General features: G+C 37.9%; 1 protein-coding gene across 2 annotated transcripts; it reads left to right on the top strand.

Moving 5' to 3' along the window:
• The first annotated feature begins 8,986 nt into the window (after positions 1-8,986).
• Positions 8,987-23,043, top strand: LOC133887895 (MAP3K epsilon protein kinase 1-like). 2 transcript variants are annotated; one of them, XM_062327910.1, is made up of 24 exons: positions 8,987-9,355; positions 9,465-9,599; positions 11,133-11,153; positions 11,925-11,998; positions 12,098-12,188; positions 12,260-12,343; positions 13,517-13,618; positions 14,339-14,470; positions 14,561-14,632; positions 14,714-14,820; positions 15,383-15,485; positions 15,613-15,945; positions 16,628-16,927; positions 17,063-17,107; positions 17,697-17,876; positions 17,955-18,038; positions 18,122-18,213; positions 18,317-18,400; positions 18,621-19,312; positions 20,561-20,952; positions 21,060-21,194; positions 21,729-22,135; positions 22,222-22,336; positions 22,492-23,043. In XM_062327910.1, exons 1-24 carry the CDS (start codon positions 9,296-9,298, stop codon positions 22,666-22,668), a joined length of 4,017 nt encoding a protein of 1,338 aa, XP_062183894.1. In that variant the 5' UTR covers positions 8,987-9,295; the 3' UTR covers positions 22,669-23,043. The 2 variants fall into 2 exon arrangements, with proteins under 2 accessions (XP_062183894.1, XP_062183893.1); XM_062327909.1 differs by having other exon boundaries at positions 18,618-19,312.
• Positions 23,044-23,078: the final 35 nt, after the last annotated feature.

Below are 23,078 nucleotides of genomic sequence, written 5' to 3'. Positions count from 1 at the left end.
TAGCCCCACTCAAATTCTTTGACTTCAGGAAATCAGATAGGAACAATAATTCATGAGAACGTTACAGTGGTTTGCAGTCATTCCTTCACGAAGTCAGGCAGGAACAATAATTCGTGAGTGCTACAGCAGTTTACTGTCCAGAGTGCTACAATAGTTTACTGTCTTTACTGTATCATAAAATCTGATTCATCCACCCACAATGATTTAAAGCTACTTCAGCTCGTGTGAAGTCAGAGGATACCATCTGAATTTTTAATGACAAAATATAAATGTGTCCACAGAGTCAAGAGTCTGTTGTCATCACAGCAGAAAAAAGTATTCTTTAGACTGATTCTGTTGTACATGCCCTAGTCTTCAGGATAGCTCTTTAACTTCATCTAGGACCCTCCATTATGTTTTTAGCGTGTGATTAGGACACGTACATGTGTACATGTATGGGGTATCAGTGTGGTGTGTATCTTTAGATAAAAAAAACTCCATCTAAGTCGATTACGATCTCAAACTATCTTCAACGATTTCTCTTCACGAGTCTTGTTTCCTTCACAAAGCGATTCTTATTCTTTTCAACGCTACAACGATTTTACTTCACAGTTTTATTCACGAAGAGATTATTAAGATCATTCCTTTTACTCAAGATTCTATTTCATTAAACTTCATGAATCTCTTCGAAGTAAACGGTTGAAGATAAAAAAAATAAAGTAAATGAGAATAGAGAGAAGAATTAAAGAGAAACAAAATGAGAAAAAAATGGTTGGAGATAGTCTACCGGCTATTGTACGTGTACAAGTACTCAATCTCCTGGTCTATACGATATGGGTTGCATATCTCTCATTCTCTACACTAGAACGTGTCAGAAACCGTTTGATTGGGCTTCCGGAAGGCAGGCAAGGTACGTCAAGACAATCATATATATGTTCTGGATCGAGATGTGTATCATATTTTTGTGTGCCTGTACATCTGACGACTAAATTAGCCATAAGATATTCGACCTTAGTGAACGCGCGCATGCTTTATATGTTGGATATTTTTCAAAATAAAGTTCATGTTTCGGGCTTTGTTTTTGTCTCATATGAATAGAATAAAAGAGAGAGAAACTCGGCTTGATTAATCACATGCATGACTTAATTTAATGCACTACAGTGCATGCATGCACTTTGCACCGTTCCTGCAAATAGCTGGTTGAAAAGCACCGAGTGCTAGCCTTGCAATTTGTTCTCTTCGGTTGTCTCAGCCGATAGAAAAGTCACATAGCTTAATGTGAGCAGGCGGCAGTCGTGCTTCGAACAGGCACCAATTCGGTGCAAGCGTCTGTCCATTCACAGAAGACGTCGTTCGGTAGCAGGTGGCCAGCATTCGATCGTTGGTCGCGTTAGAAATTTTCTAATCTAATATATAAATAGTTCAAATATGAATGACTATGTATCACCGAATCGCAAGTAAAATTAAATCAAACAATGATTCACAGTTTGACACAGAGCCACACGTTTTCATAAAACTGCAAAAAAAATTGTGGTATCGATAAACTGGAGTATTATATGCGTGTTATCTCAAAAACTGTGGTTTTCATATCTGAAAACCGTGACATCTAAACATGCCTAATCATTCCTGTTATGCTCACTGTACAAAGTAATCACTAGTTTAACATAGTTCAATAACCAGACCGCTGCAATAACGCAAGCATTCACTCATGTCTCACTTCCCACTGGTTAAGCCTGGTGCCATGTTCGATAAATCTAATAGGTTTGTACCTCTTCATATTTGATCAGGAGAAGTTCAATAACTGAGATTTTTTTTTTTGAAAGACCTAACAACTGAGAACTGAATACGTTACGGAAAATAAGCAGGTAAAATGGAAAATTTGAGGACAAGTTATAACGGTTACCTTCCCAACAAATATAGCTTCTGATTTGTGAAGCTCCTGTTCCACGAGGCCAGGGTCAAGGTCCTGCTCCATGTACAGTGAGTAGAGAATAGTAAGCTGTGATTAATTGATTATATATGTATGTCCAACCAAAATGACCGCAAGTCCGCAATGACCAATAGAGGATAACTTCTCAGTTCATATTTGCAGTATTATAATTCTCTATGAAAAATATTGCTGCTGCCAGATAGGTAAGACTACACGCACATGAAATGGAAGAACAGAATGCATGTTACTAATTACAAGAGCATCGTCAATTGATCTGCATCCCATGTTTAAGCTAAAAGCTCCATTTAGAAGCTAATTTGTTTCAATTTGATGCCCCCTCCCCTCGGTGGGGATTCGGTCCAGTTGCTGGTCGGTGCTCCGCCATGACCTACAGGCGCGTTTCTCAGAGAGATTGGTGAGCGGCGAGTGTCGACCGTCGACCGCAGGTCGACGACTGTCGGGTCAGTGGGCGGCGACATCCCGGGAGGTCGGAATGGGGATGGCCGGATGGGGATTTGCCGATTTGAGGATGGAGATTTGGGGATCGGCCGGCCAATCAAGCCTGAATCGCTGTACGCATGAGGTGCGACTAGACAAGGGGTTAGGCTGCAGGAGGGAGATGTGGGCCTTTCTTTCTTTGTTGGCCGTGGGCTGTGAGCTACTAAAAGACAGAAATCATAAGATAGTCTTAGATCTATCCGGACTATCCTGTAGTTTCGTTCATGGCTCCTAGATGTATCCGTTGGTGAGCCATAAATAGTTGAGCGCTGCATTCATCGGCTAGATCGCTAGTGTACAACACTAAACTACAGGCCGTTGTATTCTAGTAGCATTGATAGATAGTCCTGCATCATCACTAGAGCGTTCAAGGTCGTTGTCAAGAGTGCATTTGCCGGCGACATGTTTCATTCTATCTTTGATAGACTACTTATTTGCAACCGGTGCACATCTTATGGTGGAGATAAATAAGCTTTAAAAAAACGTCTCTACGACATGCCTTGAAGCCGTTATTTCCAACTACGAGTCATCTCCAACAACAAAATTCTCCGACATTATATATTTTTAAACCTTAGCAGCCATGAAGAATGGGTACAGGTGTAGCCCTACCCTTGATTCCTTCCGAACCCCGGGGACCTGAAACTACTCCAGTTAGGTACTGAAAAGTGTTGCAAATCGAATGTAATAGACATAGATTGAACTCAGTAGGAAATAGACAGAATGAACTCTTATCTTCTCATTCATTGATATTGACGTACATATATACAAAGTGAATGAGTTAGAAGACATTCCTTCTGAACGGACGAGAGCTATTGCCAAAGCAGTTTCTTTGATCATATGGTTCGTAACACTCCCCTGGATCAAAGTCATTTTCTATATACATCAATTTGAATACTCCTCTGAAAATCCTGCAGGAAAAATATGCAGAGATATGTACTCGTGATATGCCATCAAAAACTACTTAAAAACCCAGTGAAAAAATTAGAAGAAAAAAATATGGCATATATGCTTGTATTGATATTGTCTTATTAAAAATCTTATATTAGAAACCTTAATAAGAAAAATTCATAAAAGAAAAGAGTGCAATACTTATGATCTGATGATCATTAGTAGGTTATATTTTATGAGTTAATTCCTCTGAACTTTGCAACTCTTTTAGTCATCTCATACAAATTCCAATAATAGAATAAATATATTGGTATAGACTTTGTAAATAAATTTGTAAGATTATCATATGATATTGTTTGTAAAATTTATATCTCCTCATTTTTGTAATTCATGAGGATAAAAATAATTTTATGGCAATATACTTTGTGATATTGCTCTTTATATAAAATGTACACATTTAAAAAATACAAGCAACATTATCTTCATAGCTAATGATAAATATTTATGATGAATCAATACCACATGATTCTTGTATGTAGTTAACCATTCTGTGAAGTCATATACATTCATATGATGTTTCATATAATTATAATTATTTTAAAATGATTAGTGAAAGTAGTTATGAGAGTTTGATTTTGATGACCTCTATTAGAAGGCCTTTTCACTATATAGGAATAAAAAGTCTGTCTATGATCTGATATTGTGGGGATGAAATAAATAGCTAATATCTATATATTCAAACATAGTCATGCCTTGGATTTTTTTGATAGAATAAGCCAATATTCTTATGCACCTTAGAAATGTCTGGGGATATCATTTACTCCTACTTAGTGACATTTTTGCCGGAGTTGTATTATGTTTAGCTAGCATATTATCTGCAAATGCAATATCAGATTTGTTGTAATTTGCAAGATACACTAACGCTCCAAAGGTAATGAGATATGAAACTTTATGTTCTAATATCTCTTCATCATCTCGAGATTTGTATGGATCTTTATCCATTTCAAGGAATTGAACGATCATAGATACTTGGATAATATATTCATATTGAATTTCTTCAATATCTTATGGATATATACAGACTAGTATACAAGTATTTTGAGGGAATATGTTCGAGTTGTAAACTTGAGCAAAATTTGGTTTTACTCAAATTATTTATCTCAAAATCCATATTAAGATGATTACGTATTTCTTGTGTATTTCTGTGATATTGAGATCATCTAAATACACTTAGATGATACACAATCTTTTGATGATTTGTTTATAAACACATATGAGCAATCATCATTATTTGAGTAACACTTCTGCATTTTGAACTCATTCAGTCGGTTGTATCATATTTTATCTCACTATTTTAAGTTATAGAGTGACTTTACACAATACATGTTGCGATTTGCTTTGAAATTTGGAATTTTAAACCCTTTAGAGATTTTCATATAAATTTCCGAATCAAGACCATATTCTGCCAATGATATTAAATATCATAATGTTTTTACACTTATAACTAGAGAGAATATTTTATTGAAAATTGATGTCGAGACTCTAGTAAACCCTTTGCTACCAGCCTCACTTTTATCTCACCACCTCATGTGTTCTCATTCCATTTATGGGCGAAAATATTTTATCCCACAGGAAGGATATTTTGAGGAGTATGTATTACTGTGATAAATATCTCTCTTTTATTGAGCGAGTGCAATTTTACCTCAATTGCTTCCTTCTATCTAGTCCAATATGAGTGCCTGAGGTACTCTGCCGTGGCCATAGGCTTTTATCAGTATCTAATTGATTTTTTTTGCAATTTTTAAGGATAAATATTTAACGATAATTGTAGTCTTTATATGATTATCTAGAATCAATATAATTTTGTAGGTATTTTGTTTACCTTTTCTAACTTCTCGTGATTTCTTATGACAATGGAGTTAGGATGTGTCAATGTCCTAGTACCTTAAAATAATGCGCCACATTTGTGCTAGGTCATGGATGTTGAGTATCCACAGGCCTTGGATATTGAGTATGCATATGGTATCAAATAACTTCAGATTGAATTGTATTTACTATTTTTTTTCTACAAATGCTTACAAAAAGCATGATTTATTGTGACCATACTTCTCCTCTTATTTGCATTTGTGAGTTGAGTGGTTTTATTATGTGCCTCCACTCTTTTCTAGCGTATTGTATTGGCACGTCTCAAATCCGTAATCACATAATTAAACATAATTATGCTTCTTAAGTATTATATTTAATTTTGTGTGATTTAGTCTTGTAACTCTAGAACAATTCGTTTAAAGTTATTCGGATGAAAGAAACTAATCCGAGAGAGAAAAGAATAGAAATGGCATTGAAAATACTTTGTTTCTCTAGCATATGGGCCCCACCAGGTGGGCCAACTACCTCATATCTCTTTGGAGCAGCCCTCACCTGCCCTCCCTCACTCTCCCGTGCTCCCTCTCCACCGGTCAAGCATAGGGGAGCTGTCCCCCCCTCTCCCTAGCAAACTCTCTCTCACTCCTCCCTTGAATCCGTACTCTAGAAGAGAAGTCGAGGTACGTATATGGTATCCATGCGATCACGAGCTCATAAGCTATCCATCCATCCATCCAATTTATTTTCGTTTTTCCGAAGGATTCGAGCTAGATTTGATGTCTTTTTGTGTTCTTGGTTGAAGCAGAAGTAACACCAAAGTTCTTCGATTTCCTGCTGTTTCCTCCTTCTCCTGGCGGTCCCCAACCTCGGCAAAAAACCTTGGGTAAGTCCCCTAGGTATGCATGTCAAGAATCTGTGTTTTGATTGGATAGATTTCGAATTTCAAGCTAAGGTTGTGAAGTTCTAGTGTTCTTGAGCATTGAAGGCAATGACCGAGTTTCGATCGTTTTCGGCATGTGCTTGTTGTCCTATACGGCAGAGAAGGTCCAGAAGTGCTCTAGGTCCAAAATACCCACCCCAAAAGCCACCGAAATCGCCAGAATCGTCGCCGGTGAGCTCACCAAGTGCCCTCGGCCTAGCACAGCGGTCTGACCGTGTTTTTCCCTCGGTCTAACCACCGTTCCAAGAGTCCGACCGCCCCTTGGGCCGGTCTGACCACCAGAACCCAAACCTCTCTGCACATCGACGGTCTGACCATGATTTCCTGCGGTCTGATCGTGACCCCGGCAGTCTGACCGCGGTCAACTCAGACAAAACTGTTTTTAGCACAGTTTATTGTTTGCTAAAACTTGTAAAGTAAATTCTCTGTAGCTTCAAAAATTATGAAGCTAATTTTGTTGGTTTCATAATAACATACTCTACCTGTTAAAAATATCACCAACAACGAAATAATTAATTAAATTTTTGAGTTAAATTAATTAGGTTAAGACTTCATTAATTCACCGTTAATTCTTTATAAGTCCAAAATTGGTCATATTCCGAGTTAAATTAATTAGGTTAAGGCTTCTCTTGTGTAGGGAATATTTTAAGAGGATCTTTAAATTGTTTTCACTTCATTTAGAGTTTTATTTATTTCTCCATGATTTTTGCAAAGTTCACGAGCATAAAGTGAACCTGTTAATAAATAATACTATAATTAACATTTTCATGTAATACCATTATTTTATCTATATAAAGCATAATATAAGTAAACTAATAAAAGTGGTTTTACTAATTTTAGAGGTGTGATGGATTAGTTATAAATTAATCTAGTTACAACATATTTACACAATCATGCATGTTACAATAACTATTTCATGAGTTAATATATTTTTAAAAGACATAGGATCATATAAAGAAGACTAAAAAAATTGGTTTCATGATTTTTAGATTAGCAAAGAGGTGACTATGCATTTAACTAGGTTTAGCAAATACATGTTCTCGCATAAAATATTTAACTTTTTTATGAGTATAAATACTTTTATCATGTAGATCATGTTATAGGAAAAACAATAAAATTTGTTTTACTTGATTTTAAACTCGCATGAATTAGTTATTGATTTTACGAGGTTAAACTTTTTTTATTGAACTTCACTGAAATTGAGAAAACTGCTCGATAAATTGAAAAAACTGAATGATTACCTAGAAATACGGTCAATATGAAAAATACGGAAAAATTGGTTGATAAATCGGTGAATTCGCTCGGTAACTGGTTCAATTTGAGCAGTTACCGAATGCCGATTCGGTCGATTTTTTTTCCAAATTACAAATTTGATCGAGTGATTTTCACAATAATCACGAATTTTCGGCCAGTGCCAGAAACCGGTTTTCGTTCCTCAAACAATATAACAACCCTGCTGTAAACTTGCCTAATTTCAGTGGATTGACGGTTAGCAAATGTCAAAACTACAGTACTACCTTAGGGTCTGAGCGCTTATTTGATTGATTGATAGTTTCGTCGAGCACCACACTCTAGCGAGCACCACACTCTAGAGCACCCACTCGAGTGGACATCCCCTTACCATAACTATTGGCATGATTTTAATTCTTTTCCCCACTTTAGGAAATATTTACATCGATTTAACATTTGAAGATAATATATCCCTATATTTCTTTTTTCTCTGATTTCGAACTGCTACGCGTTTTTGTAGTTACGAATTTTGAGTTAAACCTAGAAGAATTGCATATCCGAACATATATATTATGCTATTCTGTTGCATGCATTATCCTGCTCTTATAAGACACTTAGATTTATGCAGCGATACTGCATTGAACATAAGTTGGTTGGCTGATTTGAATTCTTAAAGTTTGCATTGATCTTGAATCATCATATGTTTAAGACATTTCATTTTCATGCGTGCACATGCGGGGGAATTTAGTTGCATTTCCATTGTGATGTAGACGTTTCATCCCCGAGCAACAGTTGGTACATTCACATTCATGAGACACTTTTTTAAGGCTCCATGACGGCGTCCACCCCATCGAAGTTCACTCCAACTTATTCAAAAAGTGTTCATACACATATAAGGGCAAAGTCCAACGACAAACAACACCTTAAATGAATTCCAGAACTGGGATTAAAAAGAGTGTACCAAATAAAGTTATAGTTGCAAAAACAATGTTTAGTGATAGTGAACATGGGCTAGAGGAGGCTCCGAGATGTGGCAAGGCGGCACGTGTATGTAGAGCTAGACGATTAATGGAGGTAATATTGAAAACTATGGCAACAGATGGATACATATGTGGATATTTCAATTAAGGGAGCTCTTACAAACACAGAGACCAGTACATAATGCCTCACCTTCTTTTAACAAACAACAAGGTTGATAAAAAAAAAACCCTAATAACTAAGTGCCAAGTAGTGTACATATTCATACAATTTCTATTGACAGCTAGAGATGTGGAGTTTGTAAATTGATAAAATCATTATATATGTCTCGTTGTTGATGTGTACTCGTTTTCCATTAATTTTTTTTATCTTAATAAGATAAAAAAGAATTTAATCTCTATGAGTAACTGATACAGCCACGTTCATTTATCACCCAACTCATTTGAATATTTTTTTACTCCTATGTGAAAAGGCTTCGAGATATACATGACGCAAGTGTCAGACAAAACCTGGTCACATCTCCGTTTGAAAAATATGACATCAGCGGGGCCCCGGATGACGCACAAAAATCGCAGACGCTAGTTGATGACAGCTAATTGACAGTCCGATCCCCTGCTTATCCATCAAACATCCTCGTTGGCTTCCGCCAACTTCAAAACTACACCTCCAGTATAAAAGCATCCATTCCGTTAGTTTCCCACGCCCACAGAAAAAATCAAAATTAGAACGAAATCGTTAAAATTACAGAAAAGCCCCTCCGCTCGGTCTGTCTGTTTGTCTCTCTCTCCTCTCTCTTCCCTCCTCGCTCGCCTTCGTCTTCCTGCTTCCCCCAACCTCCAATTCCCTTTCCCACCCAAACCCTAGAGCAAGCTGAATGGCCCTCGCCGCGAGCTCGCGGGAGCCTCTGCGCCGCCGCCGGTGACTGCTGATCCGCCCGTCCCCGCCGCGGGCCGGTGGCGTCCGGGCCCCTGTCTGGGAGGAGGGACGATATGGCGTCGAGGCAGCACAATGCGCAGTTCCACAAATCCAAGACGCTCGACAACAAATACGTGAGGATTATATAGCCTCCTGCCTCGGATCCGGGGGGAATTCGTGTTTGGTGCTGCGAATTTGAGGATGCTCTTCTCACTCACTGTGCTTGTGTGCTTGTGTGTGCAGATGCTTGGGGATGAGATAGGGAAGGGGGCGTACGGCCGCGTGTACAAGGGGCTTGACCTGGAGAATGGGGATTTCGTGGCCATCAAGCAGGTCTCACTGGAGAACATTCCGCAGGAGGATCTCAACATAATCATGGTGAGATTTCATTTTTTGGCTTCTCTTATGACGCACAGCAAGTGCCGAACAGAAAATGTGTGGAATTACGTGAATGTAGTTTTGGGAGCTCTGTAACAGACATCAGCAAAAGTAGCCTCAACAGCTATAAAATGAGGCTATAAGTTTGAGCTACGTAGCCTGCTGTTTGGTATTATACTGTTTTGTTCGGTACCATGTTGTAGAATTAATTCATAGGGCTAATTTCTGCTAGCTTACTTACGTGACTCTTTAGCATGATCCATATTAAGTCTGTTCAGACTTGGAATAATAGCAGAAGTCAACGGCATGTGTAATCTGTGTGTTTCCATGTTGATTGATCATGTAGCAAGTTGGTTATATGTTTCTTGAGTCCGATCCTTGTGAGCTATTTATTGTCGTATGCGTGGAAAGATATGATGCATATTTCCACAAGACATATATGACGTAATATAGTGAACTGTTTGGGACTTCTAGCAAGGAACATGACTGATGACGAGATGAACGCTACTCTAGGCTCTTACGTCATTTGTTTTGATTTTGATGCAATTGGCTTGGTTATCATGGCAATGCATGCCATTGGTGCCAAGTTATTTCCAAATTTGCTACCTATACATGACAAGTACAAAATTTTTGTTTCATTACATTGTTTACGAGCAGAAGATTTTCTGCAGTTTCCGCACCATGACAAGTAGCGACCACTCTAACCTTATATGTCCTTGCAAGCAGTAACGACACTTGAACCTTTACAACTTTCCTGCAAAGGATAAATTTATCGCTTAACTACAGAACTGCTTATCGGTGGAATTGGCTGCAATTAACGGCTATGCATGCTGACATGTGGTCCATCTAATCCAAGTCTGTATATCTAAAATAGAACTTTAGAAGTTTAACCTGTTGAGGTTAATTTTGTGGAAGTGGACACTGATTGGGTGCTCTTTTCCTTCTTTTTGATATTGATACACATATCATTTACTGCTTGGACGTGAGGTTTCTTTTTGAAATATCGATGTATGCACTGTCTAAATTTTGTGAACCATAGAGATTCAAACTACAGCTGTATGTTTTGATTTGTGTTTTGGAACATGCCTGATGCATTTGTGCTCAGTTTGATGAACTTTAATTGTTGTTTATTTAGCAAACAGACATACTGTTGTACAATAAATTATGTCATCACTTGATTTGGTGAACCCCATTAAGGCTGCCTACTTGGCTGCATACTTCATCAAGTGCCTCAGGGTGGACTGGTGGGGTGGCTGCTTGCTTCTGTTTAGAACACTGAGTTTCTTGAAGTTAAAACCTTTCGCATTCTTCATGTATATATGAGCACGAATTATGATATTTTTTCACCAGATCATAAGATTCCCCTATCACTTTCTTATAAAACTTCTCATTGTTAGTTTCTTTTTTGTGAATGTCACTGTTTCTGCAATTTCTCTTGTATTTCTGCAGCATAGGGTTCTAATTAATTGTCTTTGTGTATGTTGAACCATTCTGCACAATGTTCTTCATGGTTTGCTGGTGTGGTGGATTCAGCAAGAAATCGATCTACTGAAAGTAAGTCTTGATATTTTTTTCATTATGCAGAGATTACCACATTTGGACTTCATTAGACTGTTAGATCCATAATTTACTTGTTACTTACCACATATTCGTGCCATTTTTTGATATTTCTTATCAGAATTTGTATCTCTTTTGCATGCTCTACTGGTGTTTAGATAGAAGTTCCTGTAGCTACTGAAAATTCCATAAAGATGATACTAGATACTTGTTTTTCTTCAATATAGGTTGTTCTAAACTTCTGTGTACTTTTATGTCATCTCTTTGATTCTTTCTATTATACCCTAAGTCCCTTATCGAGTGATGCTAATATTCTGGTCGACAAATGGGAGTATGGGACATCTTTCACAGTCTCCCTACACGTGTTTAAGAGAAAAGGTAATAAATCTGGGAACAAATGATGTGCATGTTAGGAATATAGAGTCCTTATCCATTACCTATAGGTTAGGTTACTAGAGTCTTTATCTTATATTCCATCATGTACTTTATATATTACCCCCAGTGGCTGCTATTGAATACAAGTTGCTATTCCTAACATGGTATTAGAGCTAGGCCTTTCTCCTCGGGGCGCCGCAACTCGCTCAAAACGCTAAAAAATTTCGCCGGCTTCCCTTCCTTGCTGGCTCTATCTCTCTCAGCTTCCAAAATTTAAAACTATACATGTGTACAATTGATTTAATAGCTTTTATTGCATCTAAAATTAAAAGCAGGACCTTGATTGTTCTATGCACTTTTACATGATTCTAAATCTTTTCATTCTTCATGCAGAATCTTAATCACAAAAATATTGTTAAGTATCTTGGATCATTGAAGACAAAGAGCCATCTCCATATTATTCTAGAGTAAGCAATCCTCATTGAAAATGTCTTGTTATGAGGTAGAGGTGTACCATCTAGTGTATTTTGACATGGAAGTTCTAATACCATTGGGGGTGATTGCAGGTATGTAGAGAATGGCTCACTTGCCAATATCATCAAGCCAAACAAATTTGGACCTTTTCCTGAATCATTGGTGGCTGTCTACATTGCCCAGGTGATTACTGCAATACTACTACTTTCTTCTTTTTTGTCATTTCTGTCTGATATTAGTCTTTACATGACCAGGTGTTGGAAGGTCTTGTTTATCTGCATGAACAAGGTGTCATACATAGAGATATCAAGGGTGCAAATATATTGACTACCAAAGAGGTTAATGGCTGTATAATATGCTTATTTGCCCACGTTCTTTTTCTTTGTTTCGATCATTGAAGTTGGTAAAAAATCTTGGAACACCTATTAATCAAATGTTGTTGAAGAAATATGAAGGTGCACCAATACTAGTCTAAAAAAGAAGTTTTAAATAGTATATTTGGAAGCAATCTATTGCATAATGCCATGAACTATCTAGTAACATGAGTCATGCAATGAAAAAGAAAGAAAGGGCACCCAAGTCTCGAGATGAACTCATGGAAAAATGGTGGTATAGCATAGATCTTGGGAGCAGGGAATTGTTGTAAATATGCAATGTAGTTCTCCCTTCTGCCTCACAGTAGCTCTAAGCACAAAGTGTCATTTTTAATGATATATTTGCTCATACCAGCTTATCCTGAGTTATGAGTACAGTGCCGGACAGCATTGCATTTGGAAATTCCCTATCGCTTTTTTTTTTTGGAGAAGTGATCTATTCCATCGTCACTTAGAATTTCTTGATTCTCAGACTATGTATTACTCTGTCACCTTGAAATACAAGCCCTTCCTCTCCCCAAATCAGATATACACGTGTGTGTGACACACCACAGCCACCGCCATGACCAACAAAAACCAACCCATGTGAATAAAAGCATGCACACACTTCAAGAGTCAAACCTTGTAGATTTTGACCTACAGTATCTTAGCAATGTAGATCTACTAGAATAATAAGGGTAATATTTTAGCTAATTATATGTTGATATGGAAGGAGTGGTATAAAAGGAAATTTATTATAACTTTTGAGTGCCAAATGAAACTATTTAGCTATAAATATTTGCTATGGGAATTCCCTCCATTAGACCAAGGAGGCATAAAAAATTAGAAAAAATAGCAACATTAGACCATACATACCCCCGCTAAATGGCGTACTACAATGACCCAACCACACTTAAAACATTAAAGCCGGGGTATATAGTGGAAATACTGCGATAACTGTACTGTCTGTTTGCTTAATGGACATACATTGTGAAATCCGCTTCCATAAAACATCGGCTTATATTGAGGAGCACTTACAAGTTTACATGGTTGATGTAGCTCATGGCTAAATTTACTATTTATTTTAAACTTGCAATTGAATAATAGCATTAGCACTTTTTCTCTACATATCTTCACTTGTCTGCGTCGCTTGTTTAGGGCCTTGTCAAACTTGCTGATTTTGGAGTTGCCACTAAATTGACTGAAGCAGATATCAACACCCATTCTGTGGTCGGCACTCCCTACTGGATGGCCCCGGAGGTTATTGATTAACTGTCTTTATTTGTTGAATATAATGTCCCTGCTGAATATTGGTGCAATATCCGCTAACATACTGCAGTAGTTTTCGTTTGTGTTTTACTATTAAAATGTCTTAAATGTTGTCTTGTTCCATTGTGTTGAACATAAAACTTTTAGCATCACTACAAATATGGCAACCACCAATTTAGTGTTAGTTCATCAAGTTGAGCTTCCATTTTTTTGGAGATAAAAATAAACTTGCACAGTTCGCCTTTTTGGAGGAAGAGTTGGCTGGGAGGGTTATCATGAGGTCAGTGGAACTTAATTACGCCATTGTGTCACATGGCTTCTGGAATTTCTACATGTATTTTCATTTTTTTTTTTGTGATGAGGATGGTTTTGCAAATACATGCCAGTGGCACCACAAAATCTGTGGTTTTGTAAAGGATGTGTGGAAGCCAGGTTGATTAAGCAGATCTGCTACAGGCCAAAGTGTATCACTTAATATTCTGCCAAGACAATTCAATTGAGTTAAATTGCAAAATTCTACATAGTACTGTTATCATTGACAATGTATCATACTCCAATATATAAGAAATACTGCTAATAGGATAACAGTGATTGCTATTGAGGTTCCTATTGACTTTCATCTCTCGCCATCCAACATTGTATTTGAATAATTGCACAGCATACTTTTTTAGTTTCATTTATCAATTTCTTACCAATCCACGACTGCATTAGGTCATTGAAATGTCTGGTGTTTGTGCTGCTTCTGATATCTGGAGTGTTGGTTGCACTGTTATTGAGTTGCTCACATGTGCTCCGCCATATTACGACCTCCAGCCCATGCCTGCACTGTTTCGCATTGTTCAGGTAGATTGCATACTGCTGTTTTGTATCTCCATACATTTTTGCAATTTGCTCTTTATTCAGCTATGTGAGAATACTATTTATATTATATAGGATGTACATCCACCGATACCGGAAGGATTGTCTCCTGAGATTACTGATTTTCTCCGGCAATGTTTCCAAAAGGTTCTCTGTTGTTTTCTTGGTATTGTTTGAGTACTAAATTAGTTTTTCTATGACATGTTCTGACTTTAAATGCGACTGTAGGATTCGATGCAAAGGCCTGATGCAAAGACATTATTGATGCATCCATGGCTGCAAAACTCAAGGCGAGCTTTGCCGTCTTCCCTTCGGCAACCTGCTCGATCGTTGAGGTATAAGTGATAGTTAATAGTCTGAGAATCCAATTTATAAGTTCATTCTTTTCTATCGGGACCAGTAACAGTGAATAGTTTGATGAACCAATATACAAGTTGGAAAAGTATAAACAGGATGAAACTGCAATATGACTCTGTAATTTGACCTTTTCCTGTCATTTACATTAGTGTGTAGAGGTAGGCAGTTTTCTTGAATTATTGCTAGATTTTTGAAAATATGTATGATGGTAGTTTATAATCTTATTCAAATCTTTTGGCATCCTTTGTTCTTTGTTATTGTTCACAATTGGTGATTGGCTAAGCAGCATAGGACACTTGGATAACTGTTATTTTCTTTGCGTAAAACTTGTCTTGGCACAGACTGAACATGTCTTTTTCCTGCTGATTCTAATTGTTCTCATGGATGGACTTTTGCTTTTGCATTATGATATAGCATATCAGCAAGTATAGCTGCACGAATGTATAATTTTTATATTGCCAAGATTGGTCGTTCACAGATTATTTGAACCACCTTGACCTTGATAAGCCAGTTAAAATCTCCTTCTGCTGGTACAATCAGGAATATCGATGGGGATGATGAAGGCTCAAGTGGTGATAATAATTCTGGTTTTTGTGGCCCACCAGGGGATGCTCAAACACCTATTGCTTCTGATATTGAACAGGTAACCCTTTTGGGGTTCTTTACACATCATGTTCAGCTCATAGTGTGATCCTCCTAAATCATTTGTGGTGAACCCACAAGATCCTTAGGCTTGCAGATTATAAACATTTTTATTTATATTGCTCTAGGAAAATGAAAGAAAAGAACCAATTCGAGAATCTGCTGCACAAGATAAAGCTGACGAGCTTCATGATGGAAAGTTAAAACCTACCGAGAGCAGTAGTTCAAACAACGTGGATAACATGGTTCTTAATAAAGATCCGACATTAGTTTTTCATGATAAGCTATCGCTGGAATCTTCATCTGGAGGTGCTGATTTAAATGGAAAAGTAATGGCACATGAACTAGTGCAAGATGGTCTGCCAAGTAAGATAGAGCTTGAAAGTAAAGAAAGTTCAAGTCTTGAGGATGGTGATGTATTCTCCTTTCAGGCTGGAAGACAGAATATTGACTTCCATAAGGTGAGATCTTTCTGTACAGTATTTCGGCTTTGCACGAAGAAACAGTCTAACACTTCCTGAGTCAATAACTGTAAGGAGTCACTATGATTCATCTGTTGTGTTTTATGCACTTTACATACACTTTCTTAATCAACCATTTGTTGTACAAGTGGAAGTGGGGAAAGTCGAAAAAAGGTGTTGGAGCAAACCAACTTGAACTTTCTTATCTGTGTGAAGGAACAGATTGGGGTTATGGATGATCCAGTCAATTTGATTTAGGTTACAACTGACACCCTTCAGTAGGATTCTATTGCAGCTAGGTTGCCACTTTGGTATATACTGATTTTCAAATATGTTACATGCTACAAGTAAATCATTCCAACCCAAATCTTCAGCCTCCCATTCCTTGATCTGCAGATAGGCTGCCACTTCGGTAAATATTGATTTTTAAATGTGTAGCCGTTTAAATGCAACTATTAAATCATTATAACACACATCTTCAACCTCCCATTCCTGGATCATTCTTGTTGGTTGCTTGTCAGTTGGTCTATACTCTATATTACTTGTCAATAGTTGTGTAGCTCTCAATGTAGCCACACTATCAAGGTCTCGAACTGTTTACACTACTCTGGTTTTCTTATTAATATTTTCATTAGAAGTTCTTTAACTGTGAATTGCCCTTAAATGTATCCTGTCTTGACAGGTGGCTGAACCTTCAGTTGTTGAGGGACCGGATGAGTTAAGTAGATTTAGCGACAAACCTGGAGATGCCTCATTGGAAGACTTATTTCCACCAATTGACAAACAAGGAGATTATGGGGCTGAAGCTTCAACATCCACTACCGGCCAAGAACTTCAATATAATGGTAAAAAAAATGACCTTGCAAAGGAACTCAAGGCCAGGATGGAGCAGCAACAAAAGGAAAATGATAGCGAGCCCAGGAATGGTGGGAAGCTTCTTCAATTTGTCATGCAATTGAGGGAAGAAGATATTGATGGACCAGTAATGCACTAACAACTAGTCCGCTACCATTATCTTTTCTATATACCTTCCTTTGTTAATATGAAAAATAGACGAGATTCTGTTTATTCTAGCTCTGATTTCAATGGTTTTATCAACCATTTTCCAATTTTACAGGGTTTTGGTGACAATATTGCTGGAGAGAGTCTTTTCCCTTTACAGGTGTGCCATGTCCTAGTTCTAGTACTGTGATTCATTCTGCAATTGCTGTTTATATTTTTTAAAATCAATGTCAATTCTTTGGCAATGCTCTCGGTTAACCTTTACAATTCTGAATCTATATTTTATGTATGGCACATAATGAAATGTCCAGCTACAGTAGTGTGGCATTTATTATGGGCCTTGGTAGCAGTTATCTGCATGGTTGCAGAATGTGTCAATTGTTTAAACCTGGAAAATGTCAAACAGCAGCTAGTTTGCTTGGTGATTCTTGTGCAAAAGCATGCCCCTGTTGGTTCATGACGTGATCAGTACTATATAGGTCACTTTAGTTTCTATTTGAAATATATGGCACTTGCATTAGAGATGACAGTATGTTGGATGTCTTATTCACAAATAAGCTAAACTGTTCCCCTCCCCCCCCAAAAAAAAGATCCCCTCCAAAAAAAGGAAGAAAAAAAGAAAATACATAATTAGTGCAGTGGCACTTATTTTTTATTTTTAGACTATGTCCCGGGAAGTATACATTGTTTTCATACATCTCTAGTTACCAGGGCTTGACCTTGATTTACGTTTTTTTTCTTCTTTGTAGCCTGTGGAATACAGCAAATTAGTAGCACAACTGAAACCCGAGGAAAGTGAAGAAGTAATATTATCAGCGTGCCAAAAGCTTCTGTTGTTCTTCAGTCACCGGCCTGAGCAAAAACAGATTTATGTGACACAGAACGGTTTCCTCCCACTAATGGAACTTCTTGAACTTCCCAAAAACCGTGTATGAAGTTTTACTTGGGTTTCGCAGGCTTTTTTGCTGGTTCTTTACTCTGAAAAGTTTACTGTTTATTTTCTGCAGATTATATGCTCTGTTCTGCAGCTCATCAACTGCATTGTAAAAGACAATACAGGCTTCCTAGAAAACGCTTGCCTTGTTGGCCTTGTGAGTCCATCCTTCCAATTCCTGACCTCAATTTTCTGTTGACAACGTGGAATAGAAAGTTGATATTTACAATTTATTTACAGATTCCGGTGGTGATGAATTTCGCAGAGCCAAAACGTCCAAAGGATGTTCGAATGCAAGCATCCTGGTTTCTTCAGCAGCTTTGTCAGGCCAGGTTTTTTTTCTCAGACATAGTTGATGGCTAACATATTTTAATAAAAAAGTGGAAGGGAATGGATAAATGCTTTGGTGTACTAATTTTCAATTTCCATCTCCAGCACTTTGACATTGCAAATGTTCATTGCATGCCAAGGGATCCCTGTTTTGGTGGGCTTTTTGGAGCCTGATTATGCAAAATACAGGTAAAGTCTTCTGATTGTCATAAATACTCCCTTCAGACCTTTCCTGTCCATTCATTGGTTTTATTATGTGGATACCATCAAAAGTGCCCATATTGGAAAATACCATCGGTGTGAGGATGACATTTTCCAACTTTTGTGATTTTTGTGATGGTACGCAGCAAATTGCTATTAATAAATACTTGTATCTAACTGATATGTTGGAACATATTTAAATTAGCAGGGACATGGTTCATCTTGCAATTGATGGCATATGGCAGGTCTTCAAGCTCCAGCATTCAACTCCGAGAAATGACTTCTGCCGTATAGCGGCAAAAAATGGGATACTTCTCAGGCTGGTTAATACTCTCCATAGCTTGAATGAAGCAACAAGATTTGCCTCCATCTCAGGGTCAGGTGCTTCGGCAACACAGAATGGCTCAACCCCCCGACGAAGATCTGGCCAATTAGATCCTTCAATGCTTGAAATTTCCAAGGCGAGGCTGGACCATCACCACTCATCTGGTTCTCTGCAATCCCTACAAGCAGATGCAGATAAGCACCATATATTAATGGATCCTTCGTCATCGCCTAGGTTCAGCGATAAAACTGGTGCTGGTAACTTGGAGAGGAATGAGAATGACTTGGTTAGGCCACAGAGGCTTAGTGTTTCTGTTGGAAGGACATCTACAGACAGATCTCCTAAACACATAGAACTAGTTTCAAATGGTCATAATAGCGGTCAAAATGACCAAATCCGGCCTCTACTGAGTTTGTTGGAGAAAGAACCACCTTCTCGGCATGTATCTGGACAACTTGATTATGTCCGCCACTTATCTGGATTGGAAAGGCATGAAACAATTTTGCCATTATTACATGCGTCAACAGAGAGGAAAACAAATGGTGAACTTGACTTACTAATGGCAGAATTTGCTGGTACTTTATTCTTTGCCCATTATTTCATACTTCAGTTCTTAGCATATTAGTGTGCCCTCTACTGTGCATTCTGCATATGTTCCTATCATTTAAGTAGTTTTCTTTATGTTCCACTGTTCCTTTCGAAGATTTTATTTTTCATCCATTGCTAAAGTTTTCGGTTTGCTACACATGGACAAAGAAACCTAAGCTAGAATATTACCATTCTGCACCTTCCCTTTTTTTTTTCCATCCCACCATTCTTAATTTCTCATTTCCTGGTTCTTTCCATTTAGGGTGTGTTAATACCATAGTTGGTTATATGAGTTCTAAAATTTTATTATTGAGATATTTAATGTTATATGTCACATCTCTTTTGGTTTGCTTCATGGTTCCCCTAATCCCTTTTTCTCCAAACAAGGAATAGTTCCCCTATCAAAACAAAAAAGGGAATAGCTCCCTATTTCGATTATTAGGATCAAGCAAAAGAGCTCATGGTGCCACTATCCAACTTGTTCAGCGTGATGTGGTGCACAAGTTAACTAGAAAGCACATGCACTCCACTTACTGACCAAATAAAAAGGAAAGACTAGAAGAGACATCAAAGAACTCTCCAGGGTTTATAGACCTACAGCATTTCAGTCCAAGAACATAGCGGAGGAACAGCAAGGAATAGTTCTCCTATCAAAACAAAAAAAAAGGGAATAGCTCCCTGTTTCCATTATTGGGAATTGGGATCAAGCAAAACAGAGTTCATGGTGCAACTATCCAACTTGTTCAGCATGATGTGGTGCACAAGTTAACTAGAAAGCACACACACTCCACTTACTGACCAAATAAAAAGGAAAGACCAGAAGAGACATCAAAGAACTCTCCAGGGTTTGTAGACCTACAGCATTTCAGTCCAAGACCATAGCAGAGGAACAGTTACTGACAGTTCTGTTCGCATCTGTTGTATCACTTGAGTACCTTGCTTCAATTATTTGCCTGCTGCCGAGTTTGTAAGCCTGCCCAGTATTTTAAAAAGATAAATTAGGTCTCACAGTCTTAAGTTTTGCTTATATAAATCACCAGAGACATTATCTACAAATAACTGCACTATGTCTATGTGTATCACATTAACAGTCATGTGTGAACCCTAGGTAGATTTTGTAGTACGAAGGAATCATCCACTTTTTACGAAAAATATGTAGCGAGGAAACGTTTGATGCTATATGATATAACCCCTCTTTATGTGCTAATATAAATTGGTCATTTAATTTCATGCAGAGGTCTCTAGACAGGGAAATGGTCATCTTGACTCTAGTGTAAAAGCTTCAAATAGAGTTCAAAGTATGAAATATGCACCATCGGCGGGTGCAACAGCTTCTAATGAAGGAACATCGACATCTGGAGCTGCATCACAGACAGCATCTGGTGTGTTATCTGGATCAGGAGTGCTCAATTTAAGACCAGGAAGTACAACATCATCTGGTCCATTAGCTCAGATGTTCTCTTCCATGAGCGCGGATGTGGCACATGAATACCTTGAGAAAGTGGCGGATCTTCTTTTGGAATTTGCACAGGCAGACACCGTGGTAAAATCTCTAATGTCTAGCCAAAGCCTTCCTGCACGGCTTTTCCAGATGTTCAACAGGATAGAACCTCCTATTCTTCTTAAGGTAAAGCCTAAATCATTTTAATGATTGTTTCTTCTATCTACTTGGTCAGGCGACTAATTGTTCTTGTTTTCTGTTTCTGTCTGGAACGATTTATCCTTTTTGTGCAGATTCTTAGGTGCATTAATCATTTATCAGGTGATCCTAATTGTCTAGAGACACTTCAACGCACAGATGCAATCAAGCATCTGATACCAATTCTTGAACTTCGTGATGGAGCTCTAGTTTATCAAATACATAGCGAGGTGCGCAATTTCTTTTAAAGATTTGTATTTAGACATACTTAGTAGGGAAGAAAAATCCCACTAACTAGCGTTTCAGCGTGTTCTTTTCCTTTTTACATGGTGAAAAATTAGCTGTCAATAATTTTGAAATTTAGTTATGGTCCATGTTCTATACTGGCTGGAGTCATGGCCTACTGCTCCTGAGTCAGAGGGTCTTGTGGGATTATGCCTAGATGAACAAAGTACCTGTACTATGCTCAATTTGATGTCTTATTATAGCAGTGTGCATTAGATATAGCATGCTCAAAATTACAGTAGGAACCATCTTACTGGACTGTTTGGTTGTAGCCGACAGAACAGCATTGTCTGCAAGATGACAATGTGTTTGTAGTTGTGCACCTTTTTTTAGGGGTACTGTCTGACACTCTGATTTGAAAACTCGTGCTATTAAGTAAAACATGATCCTTTGTTTTTCAGTTACAACCATGTAGACATTGCCTTCTGTTGCAAGATTTTCTGATCGCATCATAACTGCCTCTTCCTTTCTGTCTCTAGGTCCTCAATGCTTTGTTCAACCTTTGCAAGATTAATAAAAGAAGACAGGAACAAGCAGCTGAAAACGGGATCATCCCTCACTTGATGAATTTTGTCATGTCAGACTCACCGCTAAGGCAGTATGCCTTGCCTTTGCTGTGTGATATGGCTCATGCTTCTCGCAACTCTAGAGAGCAGTTGAGGGCTCATGGAGGGCTGGATGTGTACTTAAATCTGTTGGAGGATGATGCATGGGCATGCACTGCATTAGATTCTATTGCTGTTTGCTTGGCTCATGATAATGATCACAGAAAAGTAGAACAAGTGTTGTTGAAGAAAGAGGCCATTCAAAAATTAGTCAAGTTTTTCCAAGACTGCCCAGAACAATATTTTGTCCATATATTGGATGCTTTCTTGAAGATAATCACGTAAGAGTACAGGGTGACATTTCTTGATTAGCTACTATCATGCTACAGAGTACTAATACATACATTGTATTCAATGTCTATTGCAGGAAATCTTCTCGGATAAATACAGCAATGGCCACCAATGGTTTGACAACATTGCTTATTGCAAGACTTGACCATCGAGAAGCTATTGCCCGCTTGACTCTGCTAAAACTCATAAAGGTTTGCCCATTAGTCTTTTTTTTTTTGGTTTAGTAATAATGGTTATACAAATCGAGTGCTAACTGACAATTATCAAATAGTCCATTTTGAGGTCAATATGTCAATGAATTGTTTCTTGTCCTTATGTAGAATTTGAACTTATGGAACTTTTCCAGGTTGTCTATGAGCACCATCCTCGACCAAAGCAGCTCATAGTAGAGAATGACCTTCCCCAAAAGCTACAAAACCTCATTGAAGAACGTAGGGGTGGGCAACGTGGCGGTCAACAAGTGTTGGTCAAACAAATGGCCACCTCATTGCTGAAAGCATTGCACATCAACACTGTCTTGTGATTTCGATCTGTCATGTATTTTCCTCTCAAGTTGTATATGTTTGCCCTAGAGGAAAAGGTGTCCTTTTCTTTCTCCTTTTCTGCTTCTGTTGTACCGTAATTTCTCATGAGCACCAGACTGCATGTTGTGCCTGATCCCTCTTTTATCGGGAGAAGGCTCAACGTTCCGGTGCAGGATGCAAAAAGGGTTATTTATATATTACTAGTATGCTAGTGAAGTTGTAAATTAGACGTCTCTCAGTTACAAAATTACTCATGTAGACCTATTTTGTTGCATATTGTGCTTGTAAAATTTTGCTAGGTGTACTTCTGGGTATGCTGGTAATAATATCCTGATGCGGCTGGTTATTAAGAAATACGGGTACTAAATTTCGTTTGTTGCCATGTTTCAATCCTCCGATATCTACCTGA

The sequence above is a fragment of the Phragmites australis genome, chromosome 13, assembly GCF_958298935.1.
Source record: "Phragmites australis chromosome 13, lpPhrAust1.1, whole genome shotgun sequence".
In the NCBI taxonomy this organism is placed as follows: Eukaryota; Viridiplantae; Streptophyta; class Magnoliopsida; order Poales; family Poaceae; genus Phragmites; species Phragmites australis.
The sequence above is the reverse complement of the archived record's forward strand: the minus strand, read 5'-3'. Positions and strand labels throughout refer to the sequence as shown.